Source organism: Puntigrus tetrazona, chromosome 2 (assembly GCF_018831695.1).
Source record: "Puntigrus tetrazona isolate hp1 chromosome 2, ASM1883169v1, whole genome shotgun sequence".
Taxonomy (NCBI): Eukaryota; Metazoa; Chordata; class Actinopteri; order Cypriniformes; family Cyprinidae; genus Puntigrus; species Puntigrus tetrazona.
Window position 1 is genome coordinate 20,310,462 of NC_056700.1, and position 18,560 is coordinate 20,329,021.

The following is an 18,560-nucleotide window of genomic DNA, read 5'->3' on the forward strand; positions in this document are numbered from 1 at the left end:
AGAATTTGAGAGGATTTCACAGAAAGTTACATATTTGAATTTTAATTTTCTGAAAAGAAACCAAACATCGAGTCAGGCTTTGCTTATTTTATTGATAATTTGAATTTATACAGTAATTATAAATATGAAGTAGGTCTTTCAGGAGCATTAAATTGTAAATGCTAACAAAGGTCATTATGAACAATTTTCAAACCCTAATTCAGCAATCACGTGTTGCTCTTGGAAACGCACATGATGTAGACATCTGAAGCAACAATGTTGCCTTACACATTCATGTATGAAGTTCCACCTTTATTCATGATATTAACAGCACTCTGCGTCTCAGCTTAATCAACACACAGACCATCATTTCAGACAACTGTTAATAACTCTGAAAAGCTGAACATCTACTGATGCTGAAGGTCAATTAGTTTAGAACATGACTTGAGCTCTGAAATGGGTCTGTTTAGTGGCGTTATTGCTCATGCCCATCTTAAGCATCCACTTGGACTTCATCCTCCGCACATACTGCATGTCCTTCTGCTGCTGGCTCACAAAGCCTTTACCTGCAAGAGAAGCCACGGTTTAAACAGTCAATGGGGCAGAAAGAAAGCTAACCGTCACCAGACAAAGATAACTCCTGACAGTCCTGACTCACCAAAGTCTCCTGCCCATCCAAGTGCTCTGTACTGTTTAAGGACACGACCAACAGCCCTCTGGTTATGAGCTGGAACCAATGCCCTCTGAAAACCAAACCTCTGTTTATAGTACCTCATTAAGGAGCGATGGCCGATTTTTGCACCTGTAACAGCAAAAACAAAGTTTGGTTTTATACGCATTTTAATTTTGAATGAGGAACAAATTACATTGAAGATTAAAAGCCTGATTGGAATCAGAAACGTATTTCTTGGCATGCTTAATATTTAATTTGAACATCAAGCCAAAATTCATACTAAAATGTCATAATAATGTTTATCGGTACCTGAGGGCAAAGTGAGCTCCAGCGTCTCATCATCAAACTCCACAGTCTTATCATCAGGCAGTTCACCGTCCTTCATCTCCCCGTCATCTCCATCTTTAGCATCAGGATAACTGCTCCTGCATGTTTAAAGGGACAAAATACATTTTATGAATTTATTGCATTACTGGTTCTTTTAATAGTGTAGGTTAATGTTATTTTTTTTTTAAGTCAAGAAGAAGTATGTTAAAATTATTACCTAGGGCTAAAATACCACTTACTTGATATTAAGCAAGATGCACAAGCATTGCTCAGTCATTTTTTTTTTAATCCAATAACAAATCATGTGATATAAAATGACAATCCAATAAATCACCTGGTCAAAGTATTTAACAAATGTGTACCTGAAGTCATAAAAGTCTGCAAATTCGAGTGCCGCGTCTCCGTCTGTGAATAGCTTGCAGTGACTCTTGCCGGTCATGTGTGCCTGAACCGCTTCTGTAGTGTAGAATGACTTCCCTTTTTCATTACACCATAAGCACACTTTGCCAACTCCAACCTTCTCTCCTACGGAGAAACACACTGCTTGATGCAAATTTTTTTATTAATATTTTGAAAGATTGCTTTAGTTCACTCTCTGGCTTACCTAGGTATGAAATAAATCCTCTCAGGTTCGCCAGATACTCAATATCTGGAAGGAAGAAGCTGTGTGTTTTGGTCATGTGCGTCATGTTTCGGGTGAGCGAGCGTGAATGATGTCCGCAGAACAGACAGTCTGTCACTGGGATGGCCCCGGGGGCTGGAGCTGCCCCAGATGTGGAGTCCTCCTCCATCTCCTCCTCCTCCTCTTCATCGTCATCATCATCATCACCATCCATATCCTCATCCTCATCAACATCCTCCCATTCTTTAAATAAAAAATAAGATTCTTAATTAGCGGTTTCAAAGCAAATCAGTCAAGTCAGAATTATTTCAGTGGAATTTTCCACAACAGACTGTTTCAAAGCAACTTCATATGACTAAACATGACAACATATACATATACATATATATATATGTAGTGTACATGTTGGAAAATGCATTAATTATAAAACTGATTGTCTGTAAAGCCGCTCAACAGAAGATAACAGTTTAGTTCAATTCAATAATTTAACACTACAATAATGTCATTATCTAGCTCAATTCAGTTCAAAGTTTGTTCTCATTTAAAACTGTCAGCACATTTAAATCAATATTACTAATATTTAGTTATGACTTGAGTTCATTTTCTTATCTTAATTTTCAACCTTAATTTAATATATTTTTATATATTATAAATATATTAATATAATTATAAATAATAATAATAATATTAATATTATAAATAAAAATATATTATATATAATTATAAATATATTAATATATATTTTTTACTGCTAGCTATGTTGTTTATTTTTTACAGTTTTTTGTTAGTTATACTGTTAATTATGTATTTTATATTTACTAATAACTCAGCGGCTTATTTAAACTTTATTAGTCACTTTTAATGTCATAACGCTTTGGCGATATTGAATGGAAACGCTATCACTTTAGAACAGTAATTTTAAATTCAAAGCATGAAATTAAAATCGTATTTTATTGTAAATAATTCTTGCCCTCCTCCTCCTCCTCTTCTTCTTCTTCCCCGTCCTCCGCAGCGATCTTCTTGGCCTGCTGCTCGAACCACTGCAGCCGAGGCGGTTTGTCCGGTCTCGTTCTGACCCGTTTCTCTGGGGGCGTAGCTTTGGTGGGGGCGTGTCTCTGCTTCTCCCTGAGCACTTTCTGAAGCGCTTCATTCTGTGCGTTTTTATCTAGCTCCGCCCCTTTCTCTAGATTCTTCTCGTTCATTCGCTGGACAGTCTCCCGGGCCACGGCCAGGGCTTTCCTCTCAGCCTGTTGGTGCTTATTGGATTGGATGTGATTGTTGTAAGCGTTTTCAGTGGAGAATTTTTTGTTGCAGGTGGCACAGTAGGCCGAGCCGTGTCCGCCGCTCTGACTCTCCTGCTCGGCTGCCACCCGCTGTGCCAGCACTCGCTCCTGGAAGTTTTCTGCGGTGACCGGAGGCATGTCTGCAACCTTTCTCTTCAGATTGTAGCGGTGCCAGTCTGTTTTATAATGCGCCCGCTGGACCTCCCCATCAGAGAACTGCACACGGCAGCTGATGCACGTGTATGACATGACTGCAAAAAAATATACAGTGATTATAAATTACATTACTAGGTATTTACATTTGGGACACATTTTAAATTCTAACAGTTAAAACTGACCCCAAAAATTATTTTAGTGAATTTAACGTATTATATGTTAGTTTAATAATATTTATTAATTGATATTATTACAAATGTTAATATTCATTCAATACTTTCTATTTGTTTAATTAATGATCCTTAAAAACACACAGTTCATTTCTATTGAAGAAAAAAAAGAAGAAGAAACTATTCTTTTTCAATTAATGCAATATTCAAGTTAAAATTGAGCAAAACTATTTTGCCAATTTTTAATTTTTTTTAGGCCAAAAACCCTTAGGATATTATATACAGACCATGTTCCGTGTATATATTTTGTACATTTTTATTAATGTATCAAAACTTAATTTTTGATTAAGAATATAAATTGCTAAAAACTTAATTAGGACAACTTTAAAAACAACTTTTTAAAAAAGACTTTTTTTAACCCAATTGCCGATTTTTAATATACTGGCATATATATATATATATGTTGTTGAGACAATAACATCTGTAAAAACATATATATATATATATACATTGTGTACTTCCTAGGTGCTGAGAATAGAAAATTCTTTTCAGAAATTATTTATTTCTGCATTTGGATAAATTTTTAAACATTAAGGCTACTTTTGTGTTAGTTAAGGGTTTGTTCATGCAATATTGTATTAGTTTGTAAAAAAGTTGCTGTGTTACATTCACACCAGTTCATTATTATTATTGATGTGTGTTTGAGAGGGAATGTCTATACTGAACTCTGATTAGAAGTTATTTTGTGTATGGAAACGTCAAAAAATATATCGAAACGGTATTTTATTTTATTTTTATAATATATTTTTCCTTTTCAAAATGATGTAATAAACGTTATTTTTGACGTAGTTGTTCGAATATAATATAAAATGCGTAATATTACACACAATTATTGTAAGTCGCCAATTAAACAAGGCGTTTGTTAACCATTCTAACCCTCTAAAATAAACAAAATAAACATTTGTGACCATTACGACATCTCCGGTGTCTTCTACATTAAATAAGACAGACTTATATGACTTATATCGCTCATATGAAAGATAAAACCACGACGTTTTAAACAACTGACGTGAAGCCATATGTACGTAACAGTGTTACCTGACCATTAAATAACGTAACACTGCGTGTAATCATAACAGGAAAAACACGTGCTAACTCTCTATAAAATGATTGAACATTATTCATGTTCGTGTATCAGAAAGTGCGATCTTACTTCGTTTATTTGATCCTTCCTCGTGAAAGTTTACAGCCTCGCAGTACTGACAACACGAGGATGGCGAAACAACCTTTGACCCCGAACACAAGCGCGCTCGCGGACACTGCGCCGCCTCGCGATGCGGAGGATAAAACACGGTTTTTTGGAAAACACTATCTTTTGTGTAAATGTCAAAATTCGTTCATTAGACAATAGATGTTTTTTTTTCTGTAAAAAAAAAAATAATACCAGGACATTTCAGAAAGATTACTTAGAATAAATAACCGCAAAACAGACATTATCTATCTATCTATCTATCTATCTATCTATCTATCTATCTATCTATCTATCTATCTATCTATCTATCTATTTAAATTATAATATGTGTCACTCTGCAAAGACACTATTTTCAAATCTATTCACTTACTCAATCTACTTTGTAAACCACTGTAGAGTAGGTTTAAGACCGGAAAATTTAATATGGACCAAATCAAAACCCCGTATTTGTCGACCACTGTTCTGAATATCAGAGGGAATATTCAGTTTTAATAAATTAGACTGCAGACTTAAACAGATATAATTACAATGTTGAAAATGTTAGTCACTAACGGCACCATTTCCTATGAATGAACCAATGCCACCAAAGATAAAGATGAAAGACTTGGTCCATAATATCAATGCTACATGTATTTAATTAATGTGGGTGAGTCACAAGAATAAAAAGAAAAAGAAAAAAACCCAAACAAACTGTAATGCCCTACTGTTTGAAAGAATGATCTTTTCAGTTATAGTGCAAAGTGTCCCGGCCTCTTTCAAACTGCATGTCTGCTTTCTGATTGCCGCAGCTTTTATTCTCCTCTACATTATGAAAAAGATCATTTAGGAGATAATAAACATTCCTGTGAAATTGTTGTAAACAAACACTGTGCCCTTGCGTGGTCCACTTTAAACACGATTCAGAACTCACGGACATCTGAGGAACGAATTCAAAGCTCTTTTTAATAATTAATTGTGAGCCACCGCAGTGTGTTTCGCAGTATACGCCTGACACTGGTAAATCTGTATGAAGGGGACATTTCAATCAGCGCTTTCTTTTTCATCACGAGAGCTGTGCATAATCTGGCAGTCGGAATATTTCTATACCTCAGGGACGGCACAACCTTGAAGACTTAATAGCATTATTGCTGTTTGTATGAGTTCTCGCCGGCACCCCTCAATTGAAATTAATTGCAGCCCAAGGGTCACTGTTTCACCACATTAATTAATATTCACACTCTTCCCTAGGAGAAAAGCAGTGGCGATTTATAACGGCCGTAGCCTCCTCTCCAGCCGCACGAGAGGGGCACTTCCTGCCAGAGAGATTGATGTTGGTGCTGTACGCCGAGTTCTCAGGGGACCAGAGAGAGGATGAAACCAGAGACCTCTGACAGAGGAGACCTCACCAGCACAGACGCTTAAATATCCACAGAACATGCACGGCATCTCAATGTTTTTAGCCATAAATACGCAAGAATCGGAAATATATCACACTAGCGGTCAAAAGCTTGGAGTAATTATTCACTTTTTGAATGTTTTTTTTTTTAGTTTCTTTTACTGCATTTAGTTGCCCAAAATATAATATTAAAAAGAAAAATGACCTTTTTTAAAATGTATTTTTATTATGCAAAGCTGATTTGTTTTTTTGCAATAATAAAATGCTTTAAAAAGCAAATTGAAATGTGAAAAAAAGAAATTGTTATAATCAGCATAAAATGGGAATGTAAATACTACTCATGAACTGCATGTACAGATCTGTTCAAAAGTTTGTGGTATTTTTATGTGTTTGTTATTTTAAGTGTTAGTTTTTAATACATTAATACTTTAATTTAGCAAGGATGTATTAAATTGATCAAAACTGAAACAGACATTTATAGTAGATGTAAATGATCGTATAAATGAAATGATCGTGACAAAAATCTATATTTCCACAAATATATTAAGCAACTCAACATTGATAACAAAATGAAATATATAATGAAGTAAATAAGCATATTAAAATGATTTGAGGGATCAAGTGACACTGAATACTGCTGTAATGATGCTAAAAACTTTTTTTAATACATTAGGTTCTAAAGTTCTTAGTTATTTTAATAACATTGCAAAATATAAATGATTTAATTTTGCAATTTTGCAGTGAAATTTTGACCATAAGAGATTTTAATAAACTTAAAACCGTAGTTTACAAAAGTAGCTGAGAAATGAACAGGAAGCATAAAAACACACATTTTAAAATAAACGCTTTTAATAATAAATTAAGAGCTGGGAGAGCAGAAAGTCTTGGTAAAAGGGGTTATGTTATTTTATTAGTCTTAAATTTGTATCTACAACGAAGGGACAAGCAAAAAAAAAATAAGCAACAACTCCATGAAAAAAGAAACCAAAGAGAGAGAGAGAGAGAAAAAAAAAACATTATTGAAGCACTTTTTCCATCCTTTTTTAATAAGCAACTTTTTAATCTAAAAGAAACTTTACAATATAAAGAAACATACAAAGAACATCTTAATTTACTACACAAGACAGAAAGAGTCCCTAAGACAAGGATCCGAACTACCCTAAACATGAAATACAAAGCAAACCCAAGAGACAGACTGCTTTATACTCAATACTGCTTTTCATTTGTCAGAAAGAACAACAGTGGAGGAGGATTTTTTTTCTTCTTTTCCACATCCGAAGCCCCTTCCGCACCTCGTCTCCTCGCTAATGTTACAGTATCGTACAGCGTCACAATAGAATTACAGAGATGGCCAACGACGTGAGTGGTTTACATACAGAGGACTGGCTGAGGAGAAGAGACCGCAACCTATAAAACACTATCTCAAGAGAACGGGAAGGACGCTTCCCTTCATTTTATTACTTTTTTTTTTTTTTTTTTTAATCCCTTACTCCGCCCCGAGTTTTTAAAACTTTTTTTTAGTTTGTTTTTTTTAATTTAAATAGATAAAAATCCTTCATAGTAAAGTTTGCAATGCGTGGTCCCTTTTGCGCATAAAGAGACAAGTCCTGTGTTCATGTATGTCCACGTAGGCAATGTGTTAAAAGGGTGGGCTGCTGTCTGGAAAGTGCAAAGTGAGGACACGTCCGAGAGAGAACGGATGCATCGTGAGGCTTTCGCCCTCCGCATACGTCCCTCCTGTGCGTGTCTAGTCTACAAGGAGCGAACGGTACCGCTTCAAACGCCCCCTTACTTTCCTGTTCTCCTAAAACATGAGCGCTCAGACGTCGTTTACTAAGTAGAGGCTGACAAAACTTTACATTTGCATGATTTAGTACATCTGTACAGAGTCAAAGACGGAGAATGGCGACTCTTTTAACTACAAACATGGGTTCTTCCTTTACATTTTTTTTTTTTTAACCCCAAGGTCTCGTAGTATTCATTGGTAGTGACTGAAATATCAAAACATGTCAATGATATCAAAATGCATTTTACAGTATTTACAAACAAACAAAGTAATAAAATAAGATAGACGCTGTATAAATGTGTGTTTCTCTGTGTACATCGTGTCATCAAGCTGTGGAGAACTTAAAAACAGGTGCTGTGCGATTAATGTGTGTGTATGTAATCAGCAGGAGGATTTTAGCATTTAGCTCTAATATTTAGCGGTTCCTTCTGAACCCTGAAAACCATTTCACTGAGAGCCCTTTACTTCCAAAAACACATTTTGTTTCAAGGGATAAGACCACCCAGAGATCACTCACACTTACGCGATTCCAAACTTGCGTGACTTTCGGTGGAAAATAAAAGAAGATACTTAGAAGAATGCTGGTAATCAAACGGTTTCGGCTACCATTGACTTCCATTGCATGGTCAAAAATTACGAAGTCAACAGGGACCGAAAAATGTTGTAGTTGTCAACTAGTCTTCTGAAGAATCTTTAAAAAGACAGATTGAAATCATCTTCTAAAAGATGTTTTGAAAAATGTTATAAACCAATGAAAATGTATGAAAATGTGTTTAAATTGAAGTCAGCTGAGACTGATTGAGTTTAGTTATTAACATTGTTCTTCCAAAATGAAAAAAGTTTAACTTCCCATTGACTGAATAAATGAAAAAATATAGGGACTGTTTCGATACAAACATTATTCAAAAGTCTTCTTTAATAATATAGATTAAAACATATTTTAAGAATATTTTGAAGAATTGGTATCCGAACAGTTTAGCTCCAGTTATTGACATACACCCTATGGGCTAAAATCACAACTGAAATCAATAGAAATGGCTTATTTACTAACATTCTTCAAAATTATTCTTTAAAAAGATAGATTAAGACATCTTTAAGAATAATTACAAAAATTCCCAAGTCAATGGGAACGAAAATAATTTATTTTTTTAAATTCTTCTCTAACCAGATAAAGCAAAGCATCGTCTTTAGGAATATTTTGAAAAATGTTGTTAACCAAACAGCTTTGGTTCCAACTGACTGGCCGAAAAATTCAAAGGGAACCAAAACAGTGTTCTTTAAAATATCTTCAAACCAAAATACGGCTACCGATGTTCGTCAAAATACCTTCTTCAACAAGGAGTGAAGATATTCAAGAATCTTTTGAATGTTGGTAACCAAAAATTATTTTGTTGTATAGACAAAAACTACAATGTAAGTCAATGGCAATCAAATCTCTTTACACTGTAAAAAAAAAATTTAATTAAATAACTTGTTACCCCGCTGCCTAAATATTTTTTTGTTGAGTCAACTAAAATCTTTTACTCGTCATTTACATTAACATTTAAGTTGACTCAACAAAAAAGTTTTTAAGGCAGTGGGGTAACAAGTTATTTCAAATAGAAACAACTATTGTTTTCAGAAAGTCAGTTTTGGAATGACGCAAGTGAATGACATAATTTTCATTTTTGGATAGGAACAGAACGGAAGATGCAAAATACCAAACATAAAAGACAAAATGAATATTACGAAACCCCACAAGCTGCGAGCATATTTAGTTCATGTATCCCTCATTCAGCGGTCCCCGGAAGTCCTATTACGATTCCCTCATCTCATAAGCAACTGGATGTGGCGGACATCTCACGTTTTTAAAGATGATTAGACATAATACGGAACACGTACTTAACAAAATGTGTTTGAGGAGGAGGGCTCTATTGCCACAACCGAAAAAAAACCTCTAGTTTGACGAGCGCAGAGCCAACAGGATCCTCATTTGTAATGTCGTGTGACTAGAGACACCCTGTTCAGATTCATGCAGGAGGAAAGCATGTGGGTCTCTGGGGAGGGACAGAATGATACAAATCTTCAGGAGGTATCTTAGACTGGCATATTTACATGTGTACAATATGTCCTGACGGGTCGCATGCGAGACATGTGCACGATAAATCAATCCATGAACAAAAACGACAAATAAATAAGTTGTGAATCACGGTGAGCAGACATCTGTCAAGTTTAGCACTAGTTAGTTGTATAACCGCACGTTTCCAGCTCTGGTATGACATCACTTCCTCTCTACAGACAGACTGAGACTCCAAAACGAGTTGTTGGACGCACAGGCTGGTCTGAGGAGGTTAAAGTCGCTGCTGGTTTGGGCCTCGAGCCTCACGGCCTCAGACGTTCACTCAACAGAGACGATGAAACTACATTTCCTGTATACTAGAGACGTAGAAGAAAAGGTACGGCTACCTTTTTAATCCGCGGGAGGTAAGATTTCACAGCAAACACAATACGTAGTGCAGACTTCCTGCAAAAGTCACGACACTGTTATTGTGCATTATGGATGTGTGCTTTTTTCTGTCGAATTTGTGGTTTACATACAATGTGCCCCTTTCAAAAAAAAAAGATTAAAACCTAATCGGTAACCATCATTACAATGTTAATAAAAATAAAATCAACAATTGATAATAATACAATACATACACAGAATAATGAAAACGTTCATTGCCAAACCCATCGTAATGAGTTTCCTCTTGCATTTACACAATAAAATGGAGGAAAAAGGTGCAGATACTTTCCACTGTAAAAACGACTGCATCCATTCAAGATTAAAAAAAAAAAAAAAAAAAAAAAAAAAAAAACGATCAGAAAAGTGGAGTGAGTTCATAAAGATCATAAAGTGAGCAGCCCGGTGAAGCGTGCGTCTGCTCGAAACACACACCTGCCTTCCTGTGTGTGTTCAGCCCTGTTAGTGTCCTGAACCGGAGAGGAAGTCTGGGAGGCAGGGAGAGTCAGTCAACAAGCTCTTCCTGTGGCTCTGGGACTGTTTCCTGTTGCCGGTGGCCATTTTGCACAAGCTGGGATGGGCCACTTTCATGTGAGTCCTCTGCTCGTGGGGCATCCCAGAAGGCTGTGCAGAAAAAGCCAGAGTTCCGTGGGCAGAGGGTGCCGGGGGTTGATTGACGTGAAGGGGGAGGGGTTAAAAAAGAAAAAAAGAAAAAAGTAGGAACGGGGCGGTCGGAGGGGGTTTGAAAACGAAACGAAAAAGAAAACCCCAAATAAAACAAAACAAGAAGAAATCACACACTCATCGTCATGTTGGGTGAATACTGGAAAGAGACAAAGGGGAGGGGGAGGATATATAGAGGAGGTGAGATCATGAGAACTCTACACACAGAGCAAATACAAGATGGTTATGTCACCACCGTCCCAAAATACAGCAAGAAAATGCATGATTTTGTCGACAAAGCAGTAACCAAATGGACAGAAACCTTGGAAAGTGTCTGTCCAGGAAACTGCTGGTCCTTTATAACAAACGCTATTTCCAGCACTCACTCTTGGATTGAATCAATAGCACTTAAAAATCAAATCATAAATCTGATTTTCTTTTTTTAATTGATTTGACACTGTGGTCTGTAAGTAACATGGTCAGTGGGTGTGGCCTTCTGAGTGCCTGCTGGGCGGAGCTACGCTACTGGTCAAAAGTTTGGGGTCGGTAAGATTCGAAAATGTTTCTGAAAGACGTTTCTCGTCCAAGCCTCACAAAAACAAAACAGATCTTAATATTCTGAAATACTGAAACAATTTAAAATCGGTTTGATCAGAAATCATTCTAATATGCTAATTTGGTGAACGAAAAACATTTCTTATTATTATGATTATAAAAAGGGATGTCAATGATTCATTGACGATCAATCGAATTCGTCAACTTTAAAAAGGAAGCTGGGGCGTTTGCATATCCTGCCATGTCACTGCTAAAGACGCATTTTGCAGCATTAACGGTTCACAATTAATTGATCGTTAATTTAAAGAGCAACTGACCGTCGAAAAATGACATCTCTAATCCTAAATGTTAAAAACTGTCGTGATGCTTAACATTTTTGTGGAACTATGTTTTTGCCGAATGAAAGTACTCGATTAACTTTTTTTTCCCTGATCTTGACTGACTCCAAACTTTTGGATGGTAGTGTATATGACTGGCAGGTGAGGGAAGTGGCAGGTCTCTGGGTTTGGGGCGGAATCTACTCACACTTTCACTTTGGAATGGGTTGAGGAAGTTTGTTCCCATTTCTCCATCATCCCGCGGTGTGCCCGGTGGGTTGTTCATCCCTGCCATGTTGTTGGGGGAGTTCTGAAGTGAAAGAGACGTTTGACAAAAACAGTTCAGGTTGAGAGGTGAAAACCAAAATAAAACTAAACTAACATCTAAAAAACATCTTTACCTTTGGCAACCCATCCATGTCACCAGAGCCTGAAATAAATACAGTATATATTACTTATTAAATAAGGTAGAGTTTTATAAGGTATATTCTTTTGAATAACAGTGCAGTCTTAAAGCTTACCTAACGATCCGTTCATATGATGGGGTTCCATGCCGCCCATGCCGCCCATTGGGCCATCTGGACCGGGACCCATGGGGAACTAAGAAACACAAGAGAAACAAATCACATTCAACCATCCATCCCGCATCCAGCGCCCTGGGTATTCATAAGACATCTTCCGAGATATAAACATTAATTTAAAAGAATGAGCATGTCCCCTTGGATTCCACTAAAAGCTCGTCTGCGTTTTTATGAAAACAATGATTGTAATGTGACATTTAGGATTAATATCAATAAAGCACAATGTACAGTCAGGCGCTTATTATTTCAAATAAATCCAGACAGGTCTTAAATCACACCGAAGGGGTTTATTTTGCGATAATGACCGAATGACTGTACATTATCAAGCTTATTACGTGACTACTTAAGCAAATAAATAAATAATTGGGCATTAAATATTGATTTGAGTTCAAACTAATATTACGTAAGAAGACCATAGAGTGATATAAACACCAGCACATGAGAAACTAGAAAAGCTAGACTAGAAAAACAATCAAGTATCAAGAATCAAGTATTTCAAAGAGCTGTAAAATAATTGAAAAAAGATGCTGTTATTTTGGAATAATCAAAGAATCCCTACAAAAAATGTATAGTGGTTTCACTCAGAAATATGTCACCCAACCATTTACAATAATCAAAAAAAATCTTTCTTGAGCAGAAAATGTTTTTTTTTAAAAAAAAGAAAAATTTAAATAAAATAAAATAAAATAAAATAAAATAAAAATAAAATAAAAATAAATAAACCCTAAAGTTTTTACTACTTTAGTAAATACAAATCTAAAAGATGGTAATACATACGTTAGGTCTGTTTCCTCCCGGTCCAATAGGGTTCATCATTGTGTAAATATTTTCACTGGAGTTTGTGGAGTCTACAAGAGAGAAGAGCAGGAAGTTCAAGCACACCTTCACCAAAACAACAGACCAGTGTCGCTTCCAAGCATATATGGATGACCAACGCTTCACCAGCACACTAGATCAATACAGAACACGGCTGGACGAGATTAATCACCATAATAAATGTGTTTCTTTAATGATTTATGGCTTGTGTGCATGAGAGCAAGAGAGAGGGAGACGCCGCTCACACCCATAATCTCTGCTTCAACATCACAAACACAAGCACGCCGAGTGGAATTAGATTAACAAAGAGGGAGGGGTGGCGCTGATCACATGTTTTGTTTTCCTGCCAGAGGAAATGCAGGTAACCTTGCAGTGATATTGGCTGCTGGGTAGGGAAGGAGGGAGGAGGGTGTTAAACAGGGTGTTTGTGAAGTGCTGAGCATCTTTCTTTCCTGGAGAGACACGAACTGTTTCCGGCTGTGCCGATTATAGAGGCGAGGTGAGAGCGAGCGTGTGAATGATATGCAAAAGGGAGAATGACAGAACAGATCTACTGTACCTCCTGGGCTTGGCATTATGGGAGTTCCTGGTGGACCACCTCCTCCTGGAGGACCCTGAGGAAGGAAACACGCACACAAACCCGTGCTTAGCTTCTCAGTGTGTAACAGTACCTGCCGCACTGTCAGAGAACTACCAGAGGAGCACTTTTTAAACAAAGACACACTAGGCACAGGGGAGCTATTAAGCTGCTTTGACTAATGTGCAGATATTTTACTTTTAAGGGAGGCGATGCTAGCGGCAAAACTAAGCAGGATAGTAATTGCTCAAGTAAAATCAATACATTTAGAAACTTTAATATCTGCTTAGTTATGCTTTTAGCTTCTAAAAGGAGAGACTAAATTTTGCAGTTTTCCTTTGAGCTGAAGACGGCGAGGCCAAAAGCGGAAAAAAATCTCTGCAGTGGTCAATTTGAAAGTGCGTTCGCAAACAATTTTTTTTTTTCTCCTAAAGCACGCTTTTGAAGAGGCTTTTGATTGCAGCGCTGATACCGAAAGCCAAGATCACCCTCGAGAACATCTTGACATATTACTGTAACCTCTGATCTATTAACAAAACTACATTACTGTGTAAAACTACTGCCAATATTTTGGAAAGGCTTCATTTCCTATGAGAGCAGCCTAAAACAATGCTAAAATAGCTATTTGTTCACATAACCAATACCCTGCATGCCACATCACTCAAAAATGAAAGTAGTTATAGGGCAAGTTGACGAAATATAATGAAGATAGCTTTGAAATGCATTAAGACAATTAATATGTACTACAGAAAGTAAATTAAAGTTTGGTACTCACCACGTAGTTGCCTGGAGACGAGGAGGAGTATGCTATCTGTCAACCCAAATAAAACAATATGAATATATTTACTTGGATTACAATTAAACTACAAAACTTAATAATAATAATAATAATAATAATAATGCTGTGATTTATGAACACAATCATCTTTCATATATATAATCTAAAGCCATTGCTGTATCACGGTGCAACCATAATAAGTTTGTCTGGCAAGCAATAATGCATGTCACGTTTTTGTCTGCAGCCACAAAGAACAGCATATGTATGAACGTACCGAGTTAGCATTTGGGTTTGGCCACGGGCCACGTCCTCCAGGACCCCTGTAAGGTGAAAGGAGAGCCAAAAAAGGATAGAAACACGGAACAGACACAGAAGGAAGTTAACAAATGTGATTTAACTAAATAATTAAAAGGGCAAAGGGAATTTATTCGTGTTGAAGGACTAACATGTTCATTCCAGGCATGCCTGGACCACCGAGAGAGTTGGGAGGAGGCCTCATACCACCATAGTTCTATAGAGGACATAGAAAATAAAAACACAAACATTTCAACAATTGTTTTTAATGTAACCAATAAAATCCCGTATTAACCATTATTACTGTAATTACAAATAAGTAAATTACTTCATTAGATGTAATTACGATTATTATTGCATTTATAAAAAACTATATTATTTATTAATATATTGTTTACAATAAATAAAATGTAAATTTAATTAAAATTAAATTAAAATAAACAAAACATTTTCAAATACTTATAATGGAATATAAAAAAATTATTTATATATTAATACATATTCATATATTACATGTGTATATACATGTAACTATTAATATTACTTTCTTTGTATAATTATTACAATGTATAATAATAAAAATAATAATAATAATAAAACATGTATTAAAATAAACTAATAAAATAATTGCACATTGTTTTGACATTATTTTGTGCTATTAATATTTAATATTTACATTTTGCCATCATTTACTCACCCTCATGTTTCAAACCTGTATGAGTTTTTTTTTTTTTTTTATGTTTTGATATTTTGAAACCGCTAGTAATCAAACAGTTGATGTTCTTTTTGACTTTCATAGTATTTCTTTTCCTACTAAGGAAGTCAGTGATGACCAACAAGTGTTTGGTTCTTTGAAATTCGACAAAAAAATATAATAATTTGTGTTCGACATAAGAAAGAATCTTACACAGGTTTGGAACTACATGAAGTTGAGTAAATGAAAAATTTGAATTCTTGCCTGAACTATTCCTTTAAGTTCACAATTTGGGGAAAAATCTTTTTTTTCTTCTGCCGTGGGGCCGAAAATGCAGCAACTACACGCTGCAGGAATCCCTGCCCTTCATCCACTGTTGTCCGCAGCGGTGGGGATCCAACCAAACAGGTTGGGATACGATTGACACTATGCTAACGAAGTTCTGCTCAGGCAGACGGCGGCCCACCTGTCTGGTTGCCCGTGGGTGGAGGGCAAAGTGTGACAGAGGCTTTCAGGCCTGAGGCTGCTTCTTTCTAACCCGAGCTTTTGTTCTACGCTCTACCCAATTTGTCGAACAGATGCTGCACCAGCTGCCGATTTGTGCAGCACCTCGCTTGCCAAGAACGAGAAGGACAGAGAGAGAGAGAGATGGGGAGGAGGGGAGAACTCTGCTTTCAGCACAGGTGAATAAAGAGGAGTGACAGGGTTTCAGTAATGTGCGTTTGACTTGGGGCGACTACCAGAGGGTATATGAGCAGAAAGTCATGTTCTACCTGAGGACCCATGCCACCCATGCCCCTGGGAGGATTCATTCTCATTGGACCGCCCATGTTAGGATGTCCTGTAAAAATGAGATTATGAGAGTTATTACAAAGTTGATACTACATCCATCAGTCTACATGTAAATGGCTTTGTTGTTATGAACAAGATGCTACCTTGTGGTCTGGTTGGGTCCAAACTGTTTGGCAGGAGAGGTTGTGATCCTGGAACTCCTACAGGAGGCTGAAGAGGACATAAATGAAGGAAGGTCAGCAAAATACATGGGAAGTGTCCATCATGTTTACAATGGAGATTAGGACCAAATGGAAACAAATGGAACAAAGCAACTCTCTCGTCCTTTAATTTCAGTGGAAGTCTATTGGCATAAAGATATTAATTCCTTAACATTTTATACAGTTGGCTTTGAAACTCTTGACGCGTGATATCAAGTACTGCTACAGTACTTTGTTGATAACAAGGACTTTATATTAGAACACCAGAGACCAGAAATATGACACACTGACTTTGATGTAGCAGTCAGAAATCAATGAAATTTATAATGAGTAAAATTTATGTAAATAGAATGCAAAAGAAATCTATTTACACACATACATCATGTGATTTGCAAATATAATCAATTTAGATTAGCATTTCGGGGCATCATCGGCATGTACGAACGTCAGTCACATGCCTATGTATGCAGCTTCATTATTTCTATTCAGCTTTAATATTTCAACATTTAAATTTCAGTTAATTGCCATATTATTAGCCAACATTTCTAATTTTATCCATTTATATTTTATATACATTTCTATCTATTAAAAATAAACCAACAACAAAAAAACATTGGTTTCAGTTTTAGTTCAAATTAGATAATGCTCACAAATGAGTCATGTCATGTATAAAAACAACAAAAAGTAATCAGAAATGAAATTCCTTGACAAATGTCCAAAATGTCCTTTCTTTTTCCAAATAGTCCTTCCTTACAAATATTATCCTTTACTAATATCCTGATATTTCCAGGAATTTCTTGATTTTGGTGACCCTTAATTAAAGAAACAGTTCACTCAAACATGACATTTTTGTCATAATTTACATGTCTATCCAAACCTGTATACCTTTCTTTCTTTTTGAAGAATTTTAAAGAACCAAAGAGCTGTTTGACTTCCAAGGACTTCTATAGTAGGGAAAGAAATGCTACAGAAGTCAATGGAGACCATCAACTGCTTACCAGCAATATCTTATTTTACATTCAACATAAGAAAGAAACTCATACAGGGTTTGGAACAACACAAGGGTGAGTAAATGATGACAAAATGTTTTTTTTTTTTTTTGTACTGTCCCTTTAAGAGTGTGTACAAAACGAAATAAGTATTTGTATGCAATTTCAACAAGACGGAGTGACGATGTTCCCTCTACCTGATTTGGCATGCGAAGAGACGGCCGAGGTCCACCAGGGTACCGTGGAGACATAAAAGGCTAAAAGAAAAAGAAGAGGAAGAGAAAACAGACTTCATTAGCACCATGTTGCTCTATTTAAGAAGAAAGCGAGACCACTGTAAAGACCAGAATGAATGAGTGCAGCAGGCCAGGCTATAGCAGATGGAATGGACAGACAGATGCACGGAGAGCAGAAGCCAACGCAAGACGACATCAAATATGTACATTTGACATCTCTCCTTCTGTCCGTCAACACAGACTGCTCCCTCTCCGCTTTTTAAACGTGCACACACATACACTCTTGTGGTGTTTCGACGAACACTCAGGAGAGCATCAGGAAAGTCAGACCTCGAGCGGCTGCACTTAGACGCTTCTCAAGTGAAAGTCTGGTCAGGAAGGAAAGTGACCACAACAACCCAAACGAGGGCAGTATCGTGCCTGCGTCCTGACATACAAACCATTAGAGCCGTGTGGCTGCGCGTCTAGAGACGAAACCCGATGCCGCTTCTGTGGTCAAGGCCTGTGGGAAGCTCCCCGAGAGACTCTCGCCAACTTTTATGGCTCTGTTGAAACATGTCTGCGCTGAACGGATGAGGGATAGGCTGTATGGGTGTGTGAGTGTGTGTGTGTGTGTGTGTGTGTGTGTGTGTTATGCAGCTAATTGGAGTGTTTTTACCGTTGTAGGAAGATGTTGTACAACCATAGCGCTCTAATATTCAGCGTGTGTGTTTTTTCCTGGAGAAAGGAAGCGGAAGTGTCTTTGAGAGTTGATATATTTGTAGGTTTTGTGGGAATGCGCATGGTTTGGGTTTCTGCGCAGTCAGTGTGAGTTTGTATGCGTGTTTGTGAGGGCGCTGTGTGGCGGGAGGCTCTACAATATTAATGGGCTATTGATGGGGGGTGGGGTGAGGGCCAGGAGTGGAGGCCTATCTCCAAGAACAAGGAGGAGACTGAATTATTTATCCTGTTCGCAGGGAGTCG

General features: G+C 36.8%; 2 protein-coding genes across 3 annotated transcripts in view; both read right to left on the minus strand.

Moving 5' to 3' along the window:
- Window positions 1-72: 72 nt before the first annotated feature.
- On the minus strand, window positions 73-4,538 carry znf622 (zinc finger protein 622). The gene is made up of 7 exons (XM_043223948.1): window positions 4,424-4,538; window positions 2,572-3,135; window positions 1,584-1,844; window positions 1,342-1,504; window positions 962-1,077; window positions 638-781; window positions 73-545 (listed from the first exon to the last, which is right to left on the minus strand). Exons 2-7 carry the CDS (start codon window positions 3,131-3,133, stop codon window positions 412-414), a joined length of 1,380 nt encoding a protein of 459 aa, XP_043079883.1. The 5' UTR covers window positions 3,134-3,135; window positions 4,424-4,538; the 3' UTR covers window positions 73-411.
- A 2,181-nt stretch (window positions 4,539-6,719) lies between these two features.
- The window catches only part of zgc:110158 (uncharacterized protein LOC553590 homolog), a 59,677-nt gene continuing 47,836 nt past the window's right edge, over window positions 6,720-18,560 (minus strand). For both annotated transcript variants that reach the window (XM_043217750.1, XM_043217742.1), the window contains 12 exons: window positions 17,559-17,618; window positions 16,316-16,382; window positions 16,154-16,221; window positions 14,839-14,903; window positions 14,667-14,712; window positions 14,390-14,425; window positions 13,597-13,651; window positions 12,999-13,069; window positions 12,162-12,240; window positions 12,042-12,070; window positions 11,849-11,950; window positions 6,720-10,928 (listed from right to left, as the gene is read on the minus strand). In XM_043217750.1, the coding sequence (XP_043073685.1) occupies window positions 10,899-10,928; window positions 11,849-11,950; window positions 12,042-12,070; window positions 12,162-12,240; window positions 12,999-13,069; window positions 13,597-13,651; window positions 14,390-14,425; window positions 14,667-14,712; window positions 14,839-14,903; window positions 16,154-16,221; window positions 16,316-16,382; window positions 17,559-17,618 (708 nt within the window). In that variant the 3' untranslated portion in view covers window positions 6,720-10,898. The remainder of the gene's footprint in view (window positions 10,929-11,848; window positions 11,951-12,041; window positions 12,071-12,161; window positions 12,241-12,998; window positions 13,070-13,596; window positions 13,652-14,389; window positions 14,426-14,666; window positions 14,713-14,838; window positions 14,904-16,153; window positions 16,222-16,315; window positions 16,383-17,558; window positions 17,619-18,560) is intronic.

Excerpts from the sequence above, each read along its gene's own strand:
- znf622 (XM_043223948.1), bottom strand. The coding sequence starts at position 3,133 with ATGTCATACACGTGCATCAGCTGCCGTGTGCAGTTCTCTGATGGGGAG. Across the intron at positions 1,505-1,583 it reads AGGATTTATTTCATACCTAG|GAGAGAAGGTTGGAGTTGGC; the intron begins GTAAGCCAGAGA and ends GTTTCTCCGTAG. Across the intron at positions 546-637 it reads TGGATGGGCAGGAGACTTTG|GTAAAGGCTTTGTGAGCCAG; the intron begins GTGAGTCAGGAC and ends CTTCTCTTGCAG.